At 40.7% G+C, this 22,159-nt stretch overlaps 1 protein-coding gene across 3 annotated transcripts in view; it reads right to left on the bottom strand.

The window, feature by feature from the left end:
• The window catches only part of RASA3 (RAS p21 protein activator 3), a 135,491-nt gene that overhangs the window by 28,182 nt on the left and 85,150 nt on the right, over positions 1–22,159 (bottom strand). For all 3 annotated transcript variants that reach the window (XM_075136519.1, XM_075136512.1, XM_075136528.1), the window contains exons 6-7: positions 6,194–6,274; positions 3,369–3,441 (exon numbers count right to left, since the gene is read on the bottom strand). In XM_075136519.1, coding sequence (XP_074992620.1) covers positions 3,369–3,441; positions 6,194–6,274 — 154 coding nt within the window. The remainder of the gene's footprint in view (positions 1–3,368; positions 3,442–6,193; positions 6,275–22,159) is intronic.

The following is a 22,159-nucleotide window of genomic DNA, read 5'->3' as shown; positions in this document are numbered from 1 at the left end:
TGTAAACTTGACTTCTTGGTTTTATGTTGTACATCAGATGCAGATGGTACAAACAAGGGAGGCAAAGATATAGCTGCACAAGTGGAGAGGAACCAGAAAAGAATCTTCAGCACGGGACGCTCAGTAGAGCCTTTTTTGAGTGTGTATGTGTGAGGCAGGCACCATTTTCCAGGCGATACGTAAAAACTAAAAGGTACTAGCAGCACTGGAGACCAAACCTTCTAGGCTGTAATTGAATCAAATGCACCTGTAAGCCCAAGAGTACAGAGGATTTAAATACAGCCTGCAACTTCAGCAGCTCAGCAGAAATTTTCTCACCCTACCCTTGCAACTGTCTTCCCAATGGCTTCAAGAAATTATCCTACATAATTGCAAATAACATTTTCTACTACCATTGTGAAGCTAATGGTGTAATTCTTAATAAGGAAGCAAACTTTTAAGTGCTTTGTTATCTGTAGCGCATGAGTTGTTAAAAAAAGTTATAGCATAGGTGTAACTTATGGCACATCCCTTTTAAATAAACACTTTTCTGAGAAGTTTTGCTGAGTCTGCATGTATGAGGTCTCTCTGTTCACCTGTACGACTGCTTTGTGTGCAGATTAATACTGTTCAAGAGCGATATTCCTAAAAAGATAGCTGTATGAGGTCCATCTATTCCAAGGATGGAACTGGAGACAAGGAACTCCCAGTCCACAGTGCTGAACTAGCTGCCATGTACCATTTTACAAAAAAGGGGGCACAGTTCTGCTGTGCTGGTCCCTCTCTTTAGGCAAAACTGGCAAGCCGTTTATCAGCTGCTCAATTTTTTTCAGCGCATGTAGGTTTGCAAACGGGTCCCCAGCATTATCTTCTTTGGTTCCCGTAAGAGGGGCATTTTCCTGTAGCTGCATATAGAACTCCGAGCCCCCACACTGCGCTGCAGCTGGAGCAGTGGTGAAAATGGCTCCTAACCATCAGGTGCAAGTTTCGCTCATAGCACCCCTTAAATAAGCCCTTAGATTTCCCAAACCAATGATAACCTATTTTTCATCTAGAAAATTAAGTGTGTGCGACTTTTTGGTTGTAGTAAGGAAAGCACCCCCTCACTGCCTTTCACAGATCAGCTTCTTCCTTGGAGGCATGGCCAATCGCTGTGCTAGCAGACTGCAGGAAAGCTGATGAAGCTGTTTGGAAGCAGAAAGTGACACTGCTGTCAACAGCATGGATCTGTGCAGCTCCACAGGAATCAGAGCACTCTGTTAACATGCACCAGCCACAGATCTGCCCATGTCTACATTAGTGAATGTATTTTCCAGTCGTAGTAGTTCTGCTGAACCTGGTTCCTTGGAGACAGTTAGCCTGATAGGTACTAACTACTCCCAAAATGACATAAATCTATGATGGCTCTGTCTGCACTAAGGGTATGTTTATGTTTCAGAGTTGTGGCTGATTCAGACATTTCCCAAGATCTGCTCTTACCCGCACAGAAAACATTTTGCTCTGAGTTAGCAGAACAACTGGGGCACGGGCTTGAGTTCAGGTTTTGCTTCTGCCGATACTCGCATGCAACACAGCTCTCAGCACAAAAGGCAAGCTGAGCAAGCCTCCAGTCCCCTCCACAACTCCAGCTGGGAGATGTTTTCTGTTTCTCTTCTTCCTCTCCCGATATGGTACCACCTGCCAAGTTCAATGTTTAAATACCAAACATTCACTGTTTCTGCAGCGCACAGAAGGCTGTGGAATCAGACAGGTGAAGTTTTGTGGTTTACATGCTGAATTCCTGGATTACATTCTTATTAAAGAGCTCTCGCTGTCAGATGCCTCCAGAACTGCCTATGTTAAGAATAAGGAGGCCCATTTTAGTTTATTTACATACAGCATCACTCTTGTGTCACTGCCAAAGGCTGCAGCTCTGGGCCAGGTGATGGAGTGAAATCCTGGGCAGCCCTGAGTAAACATACAGACACCTCGGTGCAGTTTCAGGGCTGAGTACCATGGGATCTCTCTCCCACAAACCACACCCGTGCAGCACCCCCACATAGTCTCACGGAGGCAGGCAAGCAGGCACAAAGGCTCACTGCTAGCTAAAGTTAAGTCTGCAGTGAAGTTATACCCTAGGAAGAGACGTGCTGGGTTACCTTAGATAGCTATCCCGGCCAGCCCTCAGGCCTTCCACTCCTTTGGGCAGTGAGAAAGTGCTCCTGCCACTAAAGAACTTGCTGTATCTGTTCCTCAAATCCAAATACATTACATCAACAAGAGCACGTTGGTATGACCAACTTTAGATTAGTCAGTACAACTGTCAGCTTCTAGGCAAAGATGGTGGTTTGTAGAAGGAGGGGGAAGACAGCAATAAGCCCCTCACTGGCACTGCCAAGAATACATGCAACAGCACTTCTATGGCTCCTCTCTCCCCAGCTCTCCTTCCTGATGTGGCTGTCTGTGCCCCTGAACTGATTTGAGAAATCACGTCCCTAGGTGCCATCCCTATGCCAGCAACAATTTCTAATGTAAACGTGACCTCAATGAGGCAAGCCGTATGGGCAGAAAGCGCTTTTTCAATGACTTGCTTACTGCATTGTACTACTCTGGCTTTTCATCAGCTTTGTTATGCCAGATATGTCCTTGAGGTATCTATTGAAATAGAACAGTTAAGTGTAGACCGGGACTAAAATGTCCAAGAGAAAAAGAAAAAGGAAAGACACACATACTTTAGAAGACAGAATGAAAAGTTTCAAGAGGTATCCAAATTATAAACACATGCACATATATGTATGGACACACCACAATTACAGCTACTTTTGCCAGAAAGAACCAAAATGAGCACTATCATGAAAGTTATACTTTGTCTTAACTGGACTTGTTGAAAATGCTCTGAATTAAATAAAGCTGTAGAGGTTTCACCCACTTGGAAGAAAGGCACTAGTATTGCAGCAGACTGGTAGACAGCCAGAACATCCAGTTTAAGTGTATTTTTCCTCTACAGTTTTCAGTATTCCTACGAGATAACCTTCCTCCCATTGACTGGGAAAGACAGGGTGGAGCAGCTAAAAAACCACAGGCTAAAAAAAAAAAATTTTTTTTTTTTTTAAAAAATCCCATTTTTAACTGTCCTTTTTCAAAACTCTTCTGGGGTGAGTTGCGATGGAGTGTAAAGCCTGCTGCTCAAAAGTGCCCACCTTGAAGCTTTTCCTACAGAGCACGTGAGATGAAGCAATATACTGCTCCCTCAGCAGACAGCTAGTCTGATCCTGGGTACTTCTTCCCCCTGCACCATGCTTTGAAACAGTTTTCAAAGACGACAGCTGGCACAACATGGAGCAGGATGCTGTGCCAACTATCTACAGTATAGTATTTCAGCTTATCACCCGTTCCTTTGAAATACCAACCTCAAAATAAAACACTTCATCAAAATGTGGATTGTTGGTCTTCTTTTTAACTTTAGTCTTTTTGGCTTCCGATCTGAATTAAGGAAAGGAAAAAAAAGGTAAGAAACAACATTAGCAGAAGTGTGATCCTAGAACAGAGCCACTGAGGAACAAACAGTCATCCACTTGACTTATCTGATAAAACTTGAACACCATGTGGCTCCAGCACAGCAAGGCATACACACTAGCACACATTTAAGAGAGGGATTCACTGCATGCCTGCTTCTCTAAAGTGGCAGTAATCACAGTTTGTTATCCTCTCTTAAACACAAGTCCTTGAACCCTGATTCTGTCACTCGCTTGATCCAGCAGAATCTTCTATCTGTACAAAGCAACTGGCAAGAATGGGGCTTTGAGCAGCAACATTTGGGGGACGGTCTCAGTCTTGATGTGACTCAAAAATTCCTCATACCCTAAAAGCACAGGAGACAGGAAGACTGACATAGCTATTTCTGTGTTACCTATTTTATAATCCTGGCCTTAGGAATCAATGAATGCTTTTCAATGGTGTTAAATAATCAAAAAACCCACAATGATTTCCTCAATAAGAATATTTTTATTCCTATATTACTGCTATATTTTCCCTGCAGCCCCAACAGCACCTAGTTAATGTTATGTTGTTGAATTATTATGAGCGGTGCTGAGTAAAGTCTCTTAATTTCTACTGCTCTGTAGGAGTAAGACACAGCAGACCTCCTTCAAACCACTCACCGGGCAATAGGCCTGACGAAGTTCAGCACTGCCCATTCATCCTCTATGGGCAGTGCCATCCGCCTGTGCCTGCCTTTTAGAATACAGACGTCTAACCGCTTGGCATTGGGCTAAAGCCAGCCAATGCATTTCACACAGGCCACCCAACAGCTGTTTGATGATTTCCAAATATTATGAACCTATGCTTGATTTGTTCTCATTATCTACAAGTGAAAAGCTCTGTGTTGTCCTGTGTCACCAATCCTCCCCTACAGCTCTGCAGTAATAAGAAGGCATCGATAAAAGGGACACAGATGGAGAGGTACATCAGCCATGTGGAAAACTGACCTAATAATCATTTCATCCCAGAATCTATCCCTCATTTCTCATGCAGCAAAGCTGCTTAGATAGCTTGTAACTGCTTATATTAACCGGACAACTCTATGCATTCTTTTTCAGAGGTCAAGTAAAACGGGGTCTAATTCCCAGTGCTCCTACAGGCTTCCTGTGTGACTTGAATAGGCCAGTCCACCAGTATACAATGTTTTCCCATATATAATACAGGCATCGAAACAGTTTTGGTCAGGAAGTCTGATAGCTCTCTAAGTACAAATCACACAATAAACAGCAGCACATTCGTTGAAATTTTTATGCTTGGCACTGCATAAATGCAGCAGAATAAAGCAGCTTTACTACTCTGAAAGGAGAGGCATTGAAAAATCCAGAGAGGAGAATGACATACAGATTAAGAATATCCCACTATTCCTAGGAGGAGCTGAGAGATAAAAGAGACTAATCGCCTCCAGGACATAGGGCAGATTGCCTATCCCATCTCATCAGTCACACTTGCCAATCAGCCTCTTTATGGATAAGCCCATCTGGGAGGGGACTGGGAAGCTGCATGTAGAAAGGGAGGCAATTAAGGCAAGCACAATTATTGGGCAATTACAAAGCAGTGGATGGGAATAAGCTGCATGCTGCTTGCTGGAGATAGGAGGCAAGCCTTCTCCCCCCATCAAAAACCAGATAGGAATAGGATGAGGCTAATGCTCCTTATTCTGAAGGGAAATACATTATCAGTTGTCATACATTATCCGGGACTGGGGGGTGAAGGGAAGCAGACAAAGAAAGGTAAGTTTGGACATTCAAGGATACAAGGGTTAGTCCAAAAATCTCCTTATAGTTTCAGTAATAGCCACTCAGTACCATGTGAAACAAGTTACAGGCTTAAACCATCAAAGTGTACAACTCAAATACACAGCTCGTTAATGGAGATGAGGCGTAACACGCCTAGACAAAGATGAAGAATACAGACCAGTCTCAAAGACTCCTCTGCATGCAAGGTAAGTATTTATCAAGAACGCATCTTATTTATAGTATTTTCAATAAATTGTTGTAAAACATTATGAATAACCCATGCTACCAAATCTGATTCTTTGAGGTTTTGTTTCAAACACGGCACAGACATAAAAGATGACTCTAGATAAGCAGAAACAAAACAGTGACATCCAACAGCACGGGAAATTTTTATAACAGAACAGGAAAATTTAATCCCAAATTTAAACTGAAGAGTATTAAGCAGAATCTCATTACTAAAACCTCATTCCAAATTTTATCCATGCTATTATGTCCACATATATCAAATTATAGGACTGAGCCACCTAGGGCTTTCGAAACACACATTAATTTGCCACACCTTGAAAGGGAAAATATTCTAAATATTCACATAAAAATGTGTATACATTGCAGCTTTCTATTCTGCCCCTGCCCAAAATTAGGCAATAAATTCGTTCAAAAACTGGCCTCCAACTGTGAGGTGAGAAGATGCACAAATTAAGCCTAACCACAAATTACACACTCCAGGATATTCAAATTATTCAGGGATTATTCAGACCTTTACATAAATCAAAACTGAAACAAGCCTCAAATTACTTACTGTAGTATAATTCAGTAGTTCATACATGCACAAACACTTAACGTATTCTAGCAGTGTCTAAATACTCCCATCTGTCCATCTGAGAATACAGATTTCTAATAGACAAAGGAAACAGAAACCACCCTTCTAAAATGGAAGCTCTTGTATGTGCAATACTTGCCTGGAGGGTCCTGCTAAGGTAACGGTGGCGTAGGGATCACATTGCCCGTTTACAATGGGCAGCCCTTGGCATTCTAAAACTCTAGAAAAGAAGAAAATGCAGACAAACAAATCAATGAAATGGGAAGAGACTGCAATGAAAATAAAAGCAATACATTTTCATCCTGTTCCCTTTTCACAATACTTTACACTAGGGAATTGAAACGTCACTAAGCACAAGCCTTTAATTTATACCTGAACTTGAAAACACATTTTGGTCTTAAATACTAATTTCAATGGGGCCAAAAATACTGTTAAATTACAGAGAAACCTTAACTTAAAGGATTCTTATTATGCAAGTACAACAACTTAAGGTTCATGAAATAAGAGTCCGCTGTCAAGATGAGAGCTGTCAGCACTTTAAAAGTCTGTGACAACTTATTCACCAAAAAAATAACCAGAATTTACTTCTGTAACAAAAGATTAAAAAAACCACAGAGACAGATCCCAGCAGTAGTCAAGTAATTTCTCAGAATCACATTCATGAAGGCCTCAGTGCTTTTGACAAAATTTGGCAAGGGCTTATTTTTAAAGGTGAGTTAACGACAGACCAGGAGACAGTATGACACAGCCATCTTTCTCCATAAAACTTTTAAAGAGCAGCTCTGCACTGAAGAAGTCAAAGAGACGCTGGAGGGACAAAATGGAACAAACTGGGTTTTGCTGCAAGCCATGGTGAGAAACCTGCACTTTCGCACTCTCATTTCATCATCTCTTTGGAAAAAAAGAAAAAACCCAACACCAATAAAAATATTGACCCCAAAAAATAGTGAAAAAATATTTCCCATTTCACAAGTTAAAACTTACTGAGGAATGCAGCACCAACTGGAAACAAAGGCAGACAAGCCAGTTGCCAGGACTCTCCCTCCTGAAACAAGTTCTGCTTCCAACAGGCAAGCCTGTTGGGCTGATGTATTTACACAGTTATAACTGGAAAATTTTGGTGAAGACAAACTCTGAACCAATTTGGGCAGGTGAGCAGTACTATACTTGCAGTGTGAAATATCTTGCACACTTCTGGGTGCTATAAAATCAGCAAGAAAAGTAATATCCATTTTACTGCTTTCAGTGACAGCAACTTTGATACAAAAAAATAAACACAATAGAGAAAAATTCAGTAACAGAGTGCTCCACAATTTTATCCACAAAGGCAGTTATTTGATAACATACGGACTTCAAATACAGTTTAACTACAGACCTGTTACTTGCTCTGCATAAAGGGAGGAAAAAAATTAATATTCGGCACCAATACAGGAATCGTTTTTTGTACCAGAGGAAGTACAATCTAGATAGGTTCACAGTCCTAGGAAGTATACGAAGATTGAAGATCACACTAAGGAGCACACACAGGCAGCTGAAGTGATATGTTATATTCATAGCTGTATTCTCACACCTATGATTCTGCAGAATAAAGGCTAATTGGCTTAATGTAGACAGTCCCCAATAATGCACTCACTCACAAGCTTCTCATTTGCATAGCCCCTATATGTATGGAAAAGCATTCAGTTCTTAACCTAGATGACTCCTCTTCTCATTGCTGATTCACTAACACTAAGGCAAAGGAGAATTACGTTCCATATTCTGGATACTCAAGTGAAATCACAGATCAAAACCACAGAGAAAGTTAGGAAAAACTTGGGATTGCACAGGCACCATGCTGCTTTTATTTCTGGTCTTCTATTATTTCACTACAAGTTTACCTTCCACACAGAAAGAATTTAGAAGCCTCCCAGATGCCTAGTTTAGCAGGTATCTGATATTGCAGATTGTGCTACCACGCAAACAGCAAAATTCAAGCCACAAATTCTATCCCAGCACCAGCTGGAAATGCAAGGTGCAAGCTCCAGTAACCCTCAACATCAAGCAACAAGCAATATATGCAATTTGGTTGTCTAAACGCATGCATCTAGTGCCATTTGAGATGACTTAACAGTTTCTTCCCCAGTCCCTTGCTGCTGCTCCAGAAAGGAGGAGGTACCCACAGAACATGTATATTTGACAGCTCCACGCCTCTCAGAGGCCTCATAAATAGACTAGATGCCTGTTTTCAAGCAACCAAGTCCTACTCCAAATTCACCCAGCCTACCTTACAGAGAAGGTGTAGAACAGGCTTTTTTGCATGTGTGTTAATACAAGTATTCAAAATTGCAAGGAAAATGCTATTTTTTAAATTTAAAAAGGGCAGATGTGAATAGAAAGAACACTTATGGGGAACTTTACATTATAGCCTTCTGGCAGAGTAGGTAGAAGTGCAAGAGGAAAAACCCGTAAGTGCCAGCAGAAAGCCTTTTTGAAGAGGCAGGTCCAGCTTGATTTTCTTATGAGTAAAGGACAGACCACCTTCCTTCTAGTGGTCTTTACACGAATATGACCATATTCGCAGCAGAAACACTTTGCCAGTGAGCTACAGCATGACTGCTGGTAATAATTCTAGGATAGCAGATGTGGCTTGAACACATTCCTGTTTGAACAGAACAATTGCACATGAAGTGTCAGTGTCAAACCCCCCACCCCTTCCACTGCTTCCTTAAGGCAGCCTGTGAGCTCCTTAAAATGAAATAGTAACTCAATGGCTTTATAGCAGTCAGCCAATTTTCTACTGTTGATGAATGGCTTCCAAGCCAGCTCTCATCCATACAGGAAGAACTGTGTGAAATTTAAACACAGAAAAAGCATGTTCAGAGGGAGGATGATTCCTGCTTTAATAAAAGCAGTCCTTTCAAGAATATGCAGACAATACAAAGTGATCCCAGACAGCATGATCTACACTTGAGGACATGCAGAGTTTATAAATCACTACACAATAAAATCACAGATGAATTTGAATGATGGAAAGTGTGAAGTTTATGAAAGTGAAAAATATGCATACCCTAACTATACACATATACAATGATAGGATCTATTCTAACATTGCCACATAGGAGAATTTTTTAAGATTTTTGTGGATAGCCCTTTGTCATTATAACATCAACCGTCAGCAATGGTTAAAAAGACAAACAGTATCATTGGCTGGTCGGAGAGAACACAGCAACGTAAATCATTGGGCACTTGCATCTTGAATTGTGCATGCTCTACAAAACATATGGAGAAGAACAAGAGGACGACTTCTAATCACTTGTGGCTCTCCCAGGTTTGTACTCTCCAGCTCGGAAAACAGAAGTTATTCATTCATGAACAGCTTACAAAATCATGAATGGTGTGAAGAACATTTCCTCACAAAATTAGAATTAAGGGGCACATAATGGAATTACTAGACACCAGGTTTAAAATAAACAAAAAGCAAGTACTTTTTCCACACAACGCATAATGAAATTGCAAAACTTACTGCCATGGGATGTCGTGGAGGCCAAAAGAATACATGGATTCAAACCATGACTACACGAACTCATGGAGTGTAGGTTTGTAGACAGCTATTAAAGTTTAATGGTCCAGAAACCTCCTCCAGCTCAGGAAAGCCCAAATTGCTAATCGAGAAGGGTGTAACACTGGAGCAATCATACCATATTTGAAGTATCACTCACCAGCAAATACCAGAAACAGTACTAGGCTAGACTAGAAGGGCATTTAACACAGTAGAGTAGTTTTTATGTTCTCTGGGGAAAAAACAAAAGTAAAAAACAAAACAAAAGAAAAACCCCAAATACACAGATGTTCTCATACAGTCAGGATGACTTAAGAGTAAGACATTTCTTTGTGTGCAGTTGGAATAAGAAAAGTAAAAACAACCTTGAAAGAAACAAAATGTGGGAAAACAGGAAACAGACACTGACACAAACCGTATCCTAAGCCTTTCAGGTAACTTAAAAGTGGTTTTTGTTTAAGGATGTTGGAGAAAGCAGGTAAAACACTGAAGATTTAGGATTTTGAGGAAGGAAGGCTATGTCTGGAGAGAGGCTTATTCTGGTTCTTATATCTTACTAAACATTGTGGGGAGAGAATAAAATTCAACAAGGCACAGGTCTGGTCGACTCATGTTAGTATACCCTCATTAGCTACAGGAAACTGTAATCCTAGAGCTGCTTTCATTATGGCCATTTTCTTCAGTCATGAGAAAGTTGCTAGGTAAATTAACACTCCCCCTCTCCCAACCTGGTACCAAAATACTGGCTTTAATTGGCAAGCAGAAAAAGAGCTAGAACAAAATGACAGCTACTCAGAGACACGATAAAATGAAGCCTCAATTCTGCCACATGGGTATCACGTTATTAAGACTGACAGTTTATATCTGGATTAGATGAAAAAACATATGAAAAGAAATGTGTAATAAAGGTATAATCCCTAGGGGGGGGCACGCTGGGAAGCTGTGAATAAAGCCAGTAAAAATGAAATGCCTTTGCTCTAATCACCTGCAGAGTTAATTTAACGTACCTGTACTAGGATAATGAAAAAAAGCCTAGGCAATCAAGATTATTCAAGAATTACAAGTCAACTCATCAGGCCCCAGAGGAAAAATGTCTGGTGGCTGCTGGAATCTTTTCCGCCCAACTGGTAGTTTCTGATCATTAGCTGTCTCGAGCCCAGCTGGGGCAGGGCGAGCCATCCCTCGCAGCTAGCCTGGCTGGGCTGGACTAAGGTTAGTGCTGGGTCATATGGGAAAACTCTCAATGCAGCTGCCTCACTATATTTTGCTTGTGGTTTATAAAATTAACAGGTTTCAAGGAACAAGACATTTCAGTTTTCAATGTGGTTCATGACCAAACCTTCACAAGAGTAAATAAGCTATGGAAAATTCCCAGAGGGTAAAAGAAAACCTCAAACCCAAACACACTATGAGCATGCCCTCTTGCCTTTAAATTACATGATTAGAGAAGTTGAGAGGGAGGCAAGGGGAGAAGGTTTTGAAAAAGGAAAAGATTTTTCAACGGAGACTAAGCAACTCACATGTGACAGTACAGCCATTCCCTCTGCCTCTGGGTTGCCAATCAAGAGCTGTAGGCTGCAGTCTCTGGGACAGCCCCTACACAATCATACTCAAAACCAAGCTTAACACAGGCGAGCAACATCAGGATGATCCAAGCCCGTGGGCGTTCCACACCCCTTCCTTGGAATCACAAAAATTATTTAAAAATTATAGGCTTTCTGATTAGTTCAGGATGCACATGTGTCATTGGCATCCTTGTGCGCCAGAATGAACAACCAACACAAAAACGGGCACCGAGAAAAGAAAACGGAAGGACATGTACCCATATTTACTGTTCTTCCAGACTAAATCACTTCCAGTGTACCTAGTCAGGGTCAGTTTCAACCTAGGGTAGGGAACAGCACACCGTTCCCATTCTCTTTTCTCAAGTCAGACTATTTTCTTGCTGCGATTCCTCTCACTGTGAATCCTTTTTTTCTACACAATCTTGCTTTCTATCACTGTACATAATCCATGTATTTTAATTGCATTCACATACATATTGGGTTCCTGGGATCGATTTTAATGCTTGGCAAGTTTACTGATGTATCTTACTAATCTTCTATTTCCAGCCTCCACTTTTCCCACCTCTCTTTCGTTTCTTTATCTTGAGGCTTGGTCCCATCTCATATGTGTATTTTTTGGCCACACTCACGCTCTTCTCGGCGTCATTTCAAAGACAAGAGATTTCCTCCTCCTTGCTTGCTCTAGCGATCTAATTATTACTTGAACACTCAGTACTTTGTGTGGTAAGCCTGACCAGACAGAGAAGTATCAACTTAAAAGCAAACTTTGTGGCAGATTTGTCAGAACTGTATTCAAAACAATGCATCTTTGGCTTATGCTAAGTACTTGTTTGGTAAGATACATTCCCCAGCACTGGGTATGTGACTTTAAGTCTCCCTGGATTTTTTTTTTCTTTTTTTTTTTTTCTTTTTTCTTTTTTCTTTTTTTTCTATTGACTATAGGGTCATCTTGTAACATACTATGCTGAGTACCTTGTCTTCCAGGGGTAACGGAACACCTCTGAATAGTCTCCCTTTGTGAATGGCCTTCTCAAGGCACATTAATAACCTATTTTATCTTTAACTTCATAATAGAGTAGTCCAGTCTTTTTGTCTAGGCTGACACTAAAGAAGTGGTGTTTCTCCTTTCCTCGCCACATTCAGTTCATTCTTGAATGTCCTTTTCTTTTACTGCAGCCTTGCATCACGATCTGAGCTCCTTACTCATTCCCAGTGGTTTAAGAGGAACTTTGAGGTTACGCTGCATGATAGACTTCCATGTGTACCTTGGCCAACCTCACATCTGTGCTGGCACATGGTAGCTGCTCTCAGACCAGCGAACTGACTTGTCTTCCACTGCAAGCAGGAACTGTTCCCAGGCCTCCTTCTTATTCCCTTGGTCTGTGTGTGACAAGGACCTTGCTAAACCAGTCATATTCATGTGTTTTAGAGGAGCTTTGCCCAGATGTATCTGCATCCACCACTACTAAGCACAAAGGCGCTACAACTAGCTCAGAAATTCCCTGAATCATAGATTTCTGGAGGCCAGGAGAGTGTATCACCGTATGACTGCTCTCATAATTCTTCATCTCCTATTGGACACACTCAGAGACAGCGTCCTGGGTTTTGGTCTGACCAAATGTTACATCTGAACTGCTATTAGTGCACTTCCTCTTCACTTCCACAAAGTAATCTACTGGATCTTCATTCAGGATTTAACATAAACACACAACCCCTTTTTGCCAAGAGGCTGACCAAGTGGCCTGTTTCTTCTGGAATAAGGCAAAAATTTTCACAATTTACTCAATCCTGGTTTTAAATTACACTCTGCCTCCATCATCAAAAATACTAAGATAATTATGTCCCAATCTCCTCAAAATTTCTTTACCAATCCATACTCTGCCTTGCCCCTGTCCTCAGGGAATAAGGAGGCTAGCAATACTGCATCCATGTATTGAGTCAAGCCTGTGTCCTCTGGATGAACATTTGAAGCCAAAGGATCATGCCCACTCCCAGTAAGTGAACTCTAGTAAAAGAAGGTTTCCTTGACTTTTGGAAGTGATCTACTTGTACCAAAACAAAATTTCCTACTATTCTTCTCACCTGCATGCTTTTTGTACCGCGAACAGACCAGTTTCCTCTGAAAGCGGTTCTAACATACTGGGAATTGCCCACAGTGATGTGCCCTGGTTCACCTTCATCTTATGTCCAACACAGAATGTTACAGCACTGTGTAGTGTCTGGTGACCGCTGACCACGCCTGGTAGAATGAACCAGGTAAAAGAACGGATGGAACAATGTACAAGTAGATATAGCCATATTGAACACAATACATCAATGCTTGCTTTATCATCATGATTTTTCAAGTCATTTCCCCACGACATTTTTTCATCTCTCCAGGAAACCTGAAATCAGAGTCTTTATCCAATCCTCAGTCACACTGCTGCTCTCCAATCTATCCTTCCATCTCTTTTACTGCCCCTCCAGGAAAACTGTCCCCTTTAGGAACTCAACTCCAGCAGCACCCTATCCTCTTTAGATGATACCCTCCTCCTTTTGGTTTGTTTGTTTGTGGGTTTTGTTTGTTTGGTTGGTTTTGGGTGGGTGTTTTTTTGTTGTGTGGTTTTTTTTGTTTCGTTTGTTTGGTTTTTGTGAACAAATATGTTCTGCCTTTCAAACAAGAAAACCCTTGCCATCCCCTTAACCCCTGAGAAGATTAATGCTTAACTACTTTTCCTTAGCTACTTTTCCCCCCTTCACATGACAATTCACTTTGTGGCAAAGATCTGTGCCACAAAGATTCACTAAATGAAATCTTGCCCCACTCAAACACATGGCACAACTTTACCTGGGACCAGCATTTCACTCAATGTGTATTCCCTTAAAATAAAGGCTGTACAGCATTTGATGCATTGGCTCTTAAACATTTATATACAAGGTACATTATACACTCAAAACCACCCCCATTTCAGCTTCTGAAATCTGGATAGAGCTTATGCAGATCAGAGGAACAAATTGTGCAGGCAACTATTTTGATTTTTCTCTTTAAAATACCCTCCAAAGCCTCCACACCAAAAGCACAACAGAAACCTTGAAACTCTGAGATTACAGCTGCAACCCCACATAAGTACTACCTTTTCTTCCCCATTCCCAGTTGAGTTCAGAATAGTTGCAGTTCAGCAAAGTGTTTAAACATGTTCTCAAATTCACGTTATCCTGAACATAGGTTCCTCCCTGAGCTGACCTACAACAGTTTTTGCAGCCTCAGGCAGCACCCAGATTAGCTTTTGGTCTTAACTGGAAAGCTCTACACGTGCAACATTTCTGTCACGCACGCATAATTCTTGTTAACACAAGGCTGTTAATGGTGATTTCCTTCAGACAGAGGAGAGGAAGAGGAATTGACTGTTAATGTTTAGGTTCAAGCAACAATTTCTTTCCCAGTATTTACTGAAGATATTTTATAGCAAAACAGGAACAAATATTCATACAAAGCTAATCAATAATATATAGAAAGCAAATGAAGGCTAATGAGCACATCCCCTGCTTCCCCAGTCTAAACCAAATAGCGTTAGAAATATCGCAGTAAAACTACAGACAATGCAAAAACCTGTTTCATTAAATATAAGGAAGAAACACTGTCAATCCCTGAAACCACTATCACTTCAAATAAATTGCAAAGTTTTCTCATGTCAGTAGACATCCAAACATTTCTTAATAGTTTAAAAATCACATGGACTTTTTTCTGCTACTAATATGGGAGCCGTTCATCATGCTACAGTTCAAAACATCCAATTTGCTTCCCAATACCAGCTCTAAAAGACTTTTAAAACCACACATTTACAGAGTACCATCTGTACTCTGTACTAAATAAAGAGAACAGACTAAGAAGTGGGTGTCAGCCATCCTGTTCTCACAGGACAAGGAGTTAATCCATTAGCAGTTAAGCCAGTTTATGAGTCAATTACAGAAGAGTTGCAAGCTTCCTAAAAGCCACTTCAGAAAAGTTTTTAGTTAGGTTAATATAAAAAAATGGTTAAATTATCTCCTGTGACAATGCCCTGAGGCCTTGAACAAAGACACAAGCTTGCTGAAATTTTGAACTGCACTGATGTAGTGACTATTACTGGCACTGACATCACCACTTCCTCCTGCTTTGCTCTCGGACTTGCAACCCCAGTTATTAACAGGGAGCAAGAGCTGAACGACGTGAGAGTAAAGAGAAAGGGAAGTAAGCAGAAAGAGTTATTTCTAGCACACATTGATTTTCAGAGGAGACAGAAGACCCAAATACAAGTTGCAGCAAAGCAAGATATATGTAAAAATTATAAAGGAATAGCAACACAAAAGAAGAGGTACAATCAGGAAAGGATAAATTTGCTTAATGATAGTACTATATTGGTTCTTGTAGGGAAAGTGAAGAAATTTGAATTTGACGTAGCATGGCAGGAAGCCAAGGAATGGGTCAACATACCAAGGCAGTTGCAGAAGCATTTGTGTTAAAGCAGCGTGGTGAGGAATGCAAGAGGAGTGAAGCACAAAATGACAACAATTACAATATGCAGCAAAAGATTAAAGCCTGGACAACAGCTTTAGCTGAGCTGACTGTGGCCTACAGCAGTATTAAATGGAAGCAATGAGATACTGTCTGTACAGGCAGATAAGGAAAGAAAGAAGACCAAAGATCAAAAGGCAGCATGGGAGTTGGACAGCGGAGGGCTGTTATGGCTACATCACGAAGCCAGGCAGTGACACAAACATCTCCCATGTTGTTTTTCTTTGCTTGGAAACATAGGTCAGTCTCAAGATGACACAGAGTGTGCTATATGGGATATACAGGGTTTATGGAAAGCAAACTGCAACAATCTCTGACTTGAGGCCTGTCCAAGTTCAACCTGCTCCCAGGAAGGAGCTGCCTGTACACAGCACAACTCCTCCTTTCAGGCAGTGCCTGCATGTCACTGTATACATGCACGAGCACATAAGCAAGCAAAATAAGCTGCATGAGCACGTCCTGGCTTTTCCCCTCTGCCAGCCAGCGGGGGCCACAAGCATCTACAACTATTAGACGGACTGATAACCATATGACAAGAAGGAAGACAAAATGAAGAAGCTAGTTTTGGAATGACCGAAATTCATCCCAAAGATGGAGTGTGATACTTAGCAGGGCAAAAGTTACCAAGAAAAAGCTTTTGAGCCTACTGGCAGGGATCTGATTATGAAGTAAGTAAAAAGATAAGAGACAAAGAGACTAAAACCAGAAGTTTTAAAGAACTTATGACAGAGAGAAGGAAACAAGGCACCCAGGGCAGGGGGGGGAGGGGAGGATATTCAACTATACGAAACAAAACAGCAAAACAGAAGCAGCACATCCTTAACTTACCTAGGGGTTTCCTACCTAACTGGTGAGTAAGGGTTTCCTCCAAAGTGCTGAGTATAACCAAGTTAAACAACTATCCCAGGCTGGCCATAGATGGTAATAAATAAAAATTCGGACATGCTGGTAAACAACCTGAGCAGATAGACATCTGTAACAACCGGGAGACCATGAAGGCCAGCAGTCTGGAGGACAGCATCTAAATCTCACGCCACAACACACTTGAACCACAGGGCACAATAACCCAGAACTCTTGGGTCAAGGTAATGCATCAGTTGAGAGTCTGGACCAAATCTCAATAATTTTCAGGTAATGGGGTGGGACGCACAGGAAGGGAAGGCAAGGAAATGAGATGGTTTAACGAGAGCCGTGGCACCAATCAAATGAAAACCCAGCCAGCTTCTTCTCATCCCTACCCAGTCCAAATATCATTATTTCTGTACTAAATAAATCCTTGAAGACTCTTTCACGTAGATTCTCACATCATATATTTAATTAGATGTATTATAGTAGCAAATACACCTCCCTAAATGAAAACAAACAAACCAACCAACCCAGAAATAAAAAAGCTCATAGTTTAAAAAGAAACCAAGTAATTATTTGTGGACCTAGAAAACAATCAAAGGTGCCTTCAAACACTACATGGAGGCTACAACCTTCTGTATTGGGCATGCTTTGGCACACCTGAGGTAGGTGGAACTTTTAACGCTTTAAAAACACAACTTGAAACAACTCAGAACAACTTTTGATTACATTTATGTGAATAATCAGACGACCTGGGATCTTGATTAACAATACTTTTATTAAAGGGCAGTGATCTTTCCTACACATGCAATAATTTCATTAAGAAATTCAAATTAAGCTGATTCATCACCACTACTGAAACCTGATGGCAGTTAAGTTGCCAACTGAGTCCCAATGTAATGCTGATGCATTGAATTCATTTTGATAAGAGAACTAAGCTAAGGTTATATAAATTGTGTTACAGTTAACATGAAAATGCTCTCCAGCTAGAATTCAAGAAATAATATTAATAACTTGATGCTGTCTAGATTTACATAACTAGAAAGATGTTAACGTATCTCACTGATTACAGACAATGCAGTAATCAAGCAGGGGAGGTAAAAAAAATAAGTGTCACACAGTATCAGGTATTTAACAGTAAAATCAAGGCATTATATCTTCAAAAACTACGTCTTATTAAAAAACAAAGTACAGAAATGTTCAGTCCAAATCAGCATTCAGATACACCCAGTTTGTGAAACGCAGGAAGCAGAACTGTGGAGTCTTCTTTGGTTATCCAAACAGATCAGACTTGTTAAGTTTCATTTACCAAAATTTTTTACACTAAGGCGGATAGAGCTATTCATTCCAAGAAACACAAACATCATAGGCATCAAAAAGCACATTTTGTAATAGACTTTCCCATGAAATTAACTAAAAAAGTCCTCCTCAATGTCTCTGACTTGGCAAAAGGAGAGATCAAATAGGATTCATAAACCATTCATTCAAAAAACAGCTGTCACAGGATGGTGACTTGCCTACTTTGAATCGTTCCTACAAGGCCACTTACTTCATGGTGACACTTGATGATGCTAAAATCACTGAGGTGGGTACTGAAACATCTCACATGTAAGGCAATACACGTGCAGCTTTTCAGAACTAGTGTAACACTTTCACTGATTCATTGCTGTCCTTTCTTATCAGTACTGGGTATACTGTCATGACTGTTGGTGCCCTTAGCTCCTGCTATAGCCTCTCCCTTTCAAGTTTTAGCAGAGAAAGGGACCACCTCTCCTGGAGACATGCTATAGCGTTCTGTGCTTAGAGCATCATGCTGTGAATATAATACAGAAATTGCAGGAAGGATGTTTTGGGGCCATTCTGTGGAAACACCAAAGAAAGTGGGTCTTACAGACAAAACCTTCCATTAGCAGTGAAACCTTCTCAATAAAGCATCATCCTCTGCAACACCACAACTGTAAAGCACTGGACGCCTAAGACTCTCCACAATTTTTAAAACATTAGGAAAATACCCACCTGGAATGATCCTGCCTGATGCTTTCTCCTCTAAAAATGTATAGGCATATTGTCTTAGAGGTAGTGTTTCAGGAAAAAAAACATTAAATGATTTAGACTTTTCTGAGCGATGGCCTACTACTGAGTCATCACAAAGCAATAACCAGAAGATATCTGGAGAGGAAGGCACAGACTTTTAATGGAAGACAAAATACCTCGACCAATTGGATGGGATAAAGCACCAGGTGAGATTTCCTGCACAATGAGAGCATGTCAGAATGGTAAACCTGGTACCCTACCTGGAGCAAAGCATTACCCATATTGTGGATGGTTTCCGCTGGCACACTGTCCCATTTTACTTTCTACTCTGAACGGTCAGTCATGTCCTATGTTTAGCTAAAACCTATGATAACCCATCCCAAAGAAGGCTCTGCTTCACCAAGTGGTGGTTATACTGTTGTTTGTACAGCACTAAGATCCTTGGTGATGAAAAACAATGCAAAGTAAGCTCTCTTTAAAAAAGTTTTTAGTGTCTTGTCACTTCAGATCTTCTTAGGGAAAATCAAGATGCACATTAGGGCATGGTCAGGTAGGCATTCTGGTATAACCAGCCCACATCAGCTTTATAATTCCAGTTATTACACAAACAGTTCATACTTGCATTAAGTTTCTCCTCGTATTTTCGGACCAAAAGGGATCATTGGGATCACATAACCTGGCCTCTTTCAAGTCAGTGATGAAAGCTCTCACCTAGTCAAGCTGTGCAACAAGTTCATGATGTCTACTGCAATCTCCAGGGCAGCTTATTGAAAGAAATCGAGGCTTAACTCAAAGGACTCATGATGACTAAAATACCCTCACAATGTTCTACAGGAAACTGTTGACTGATTAATGATCATGACTCAAAAAAAAAAAGTGTTTTAATACTTGTTTCCCACTAGATTAGCCTTTAGCTTCCAATCATTGTGTATCACTGTGGTAAGAATAAGTAACCATACAATCGGAAGGACTCTCCTCTGAGTATCATGCATACTGTGGTTTCACCACTTTAAAGTTTTTCTTGCTTAAATCAAGCACTTGCTCACTGTGAGACACTTTTACCAGGTCTCCAATTCTTCTATGAACCCTTCTGAGTTTAACAGCATCCTTTTTAGCCTGGTCTCCTAAAGATACAGGCTTATGAGAAAATGCTTTCTGTCTACATTTGGCCATCAATCTCCCACTGATGATTCTTTTGAATCAGTTGATGATTTCCACAAAATTTGAAAAAGTGGTAGAGATCTCAAAAGATACTCCAGTTCTACGAATTTTGTTAAATCCAATGGCTGTGTAGAGAAGAGAGCACCACTGGATGTCCCCAGGGAGGAAAGGGCTGCACATGGCGGTTCAGCGATTCTCTGTAGCCTTTGACTCAATGGTACATAAATAGCGAGAGTCGGCCACCGCACTGTGCCGCCTCTTACCAACGTGATGTTTAGGCTAGCAGGGCAGGAAACTGGACAATACAGCACTGACTGTCAAACAACTAAAAGGGTAACACCATGTGCAGCCAGTACATCTGCAGCTGTATAGAGTCTAGCTGAATCCTTGCTTCTGTTTGAAGCTTGTATGAAATTATTACAAAACCATCAGCTTGGAAGCAAGTCAACTGTAAAATGAGTTAAAATTAATTGCAAACACTACTGCCTCCAAAAGCACAGCCTCCTTGCCAAATTTCTGTGCTTGTTAGAATGATATCTTGCGTTTTCTTCCAAAATATTTCCCTTTTCTCTTTGTATTTGAGAGAACAAAATGATTAAAGGAGGAACTAGCAAACTACCTTGTACCGTGGTAAGGAAAAGAGTGGGGCAGTGAAAATGACTGATCTCAAAGTGCTATTAAATTAAAAATTTATATTAAAAGACTTTTAATCTTTCCCACTCATAAGTGCTTTGTATATTACAAATACATAATTAGCAACACAGATGAAATATTTCACAATCAACTCTTACTGAAAATGCCAGAAAATGGCATCCAAGTCAAAAGTTAACACCAAGAAGGTGTTGGGGCTAGGGGGGAGTACAATGGACACCATGTGATTTTAGCACTGTGGACTCTGGAAAGAACTTGGTCATAGTACATAACCAGTCACGCTCCCAGTACAATAATGTACCCAGAAACATGAACGTGATTTCTAGCTCATCCGGATGGAGTAGGGAAAGAGATACTTTCTCATTATTGCCACATACACTGTCAGACTTCTTGCAATAACTTCCTCTCAACAAATAGTTCTGTGGGCAATAGAGTTAATGAAGGGCGTTTCCTATGTATTGTGTACCATGTCTTTACTTCTCCTTATACTTGCGAAAAAACCCAACTTCAACACCTGGGGCCCTGTGACTTCCCCTTTACCCTCCAGCTTCCCCTATTCCTATCATACCTTGATATCCCCAGGTCCCTGTTCTGCTACCTAAATATCACCTTGGCAAGTGTTGGTCTTGGAGCAATAGATAAAAAACTTGCAGAGAAAAGTGTGATTTGTAAGTTGTGTCCCATCACATTGCTCCTTTAGAAGCTTCACCAGCATTGGTTTTAGGTGGTGCCTGCCACAGAAGCTGTCGGAATTCCAACAGTCATTCAGAATAAAACAGCATATAAATTTACCTTTGTATTATGCTAAATACCGTGTACTTCAAAGAGCCTTTTGATACAGGTCATGTTGCAAGACAGCTAACTAATTTTTGCTAGGGCCCTACCTCAAACATAATTGAACTGTTCCAGCTGATCACCATTAAAAGACATCAGTGAAGTAAAAACTCCAGACATTTGGGGTACTGTCAGCATACCCAAGGTGCTAACAATCCACAGTTCTCAAAATCCATGCGTCTTTTCACAAATATGGATACTACAGGAAGGCTCTCTAATGCCCCCAAACCACCCTAACACTGTGACCTTGAGCACATTTAGAAGTTAAAGGTCATTTATCAAAAGGATTTATGCTTGAATAATTTGCCTCCATTTATAATCCCAGACTATGTTTACTCTGTGTAAAACAGGAAGTACCCCCATGTTATTTAAACAGCGGCACTTACTGTTGAAACAGACTTAGAAGAGTTACTTTCCAGTCTTGAATCACAAACTCAGTTTTATATGTATTCCAGAGTGTCATGTGATGATGATTCAATCTCAAAATGATGAGCACTTTAAAACATGTTCTGCTGGAGGTGGACTACTGCCAAAGGGTCTAGTCAAAGAAGTTGCTCTTGATGAAGATCACAGATAAGAAGATACTTGTTTGTGATTTGCGTAAACAATGAATTTCATGAACAGAGGAGAAGCACTAAAGAAACACTGAATACAAAACCAAAGAAAGGTGAAAATGAAACTTCATTTAGTGGGAAACCTGGCAACAAGAGGAGATATATTTATAGATATGGGGAGGTTTGATGGAGAGTGAGCAATTTAAACTTGATTTAGGCTACAAAACAGTCAAGAAAAGTTTTAGTGGGGATGGAGAGGCAAAGGGGGAAGAACTACTTAGGTGGCAGGCAGTGTGACCTCAATGCTACCAGAGCTGGGAGGAAGGAAAAAAAAAAAATTATGTACTATGCTAAAGCCTTGGACAGAGATACATATCCATTCCTTCTT

Source organism: Calonectris borealis, chromosome 1 (genome assembly GCF_964195595.1).
Source record: "Calonectris borealis chromosome 1, bCalBor7.hap1.2, whole genome shotgun sequence".
Classification (NCBI taxonomy): domain Eukaryota; kingdom Metazoa; phylum Chordata; class Aves; order Procellariiformes; family Procellariidae; genus Calonectris; species Calonectris borealis.
The sequence above is the reverse complement of the archived record's forward strand: the minus strand, read 5'-3'. Positions and strand labels throughout refer to the sequence as shown.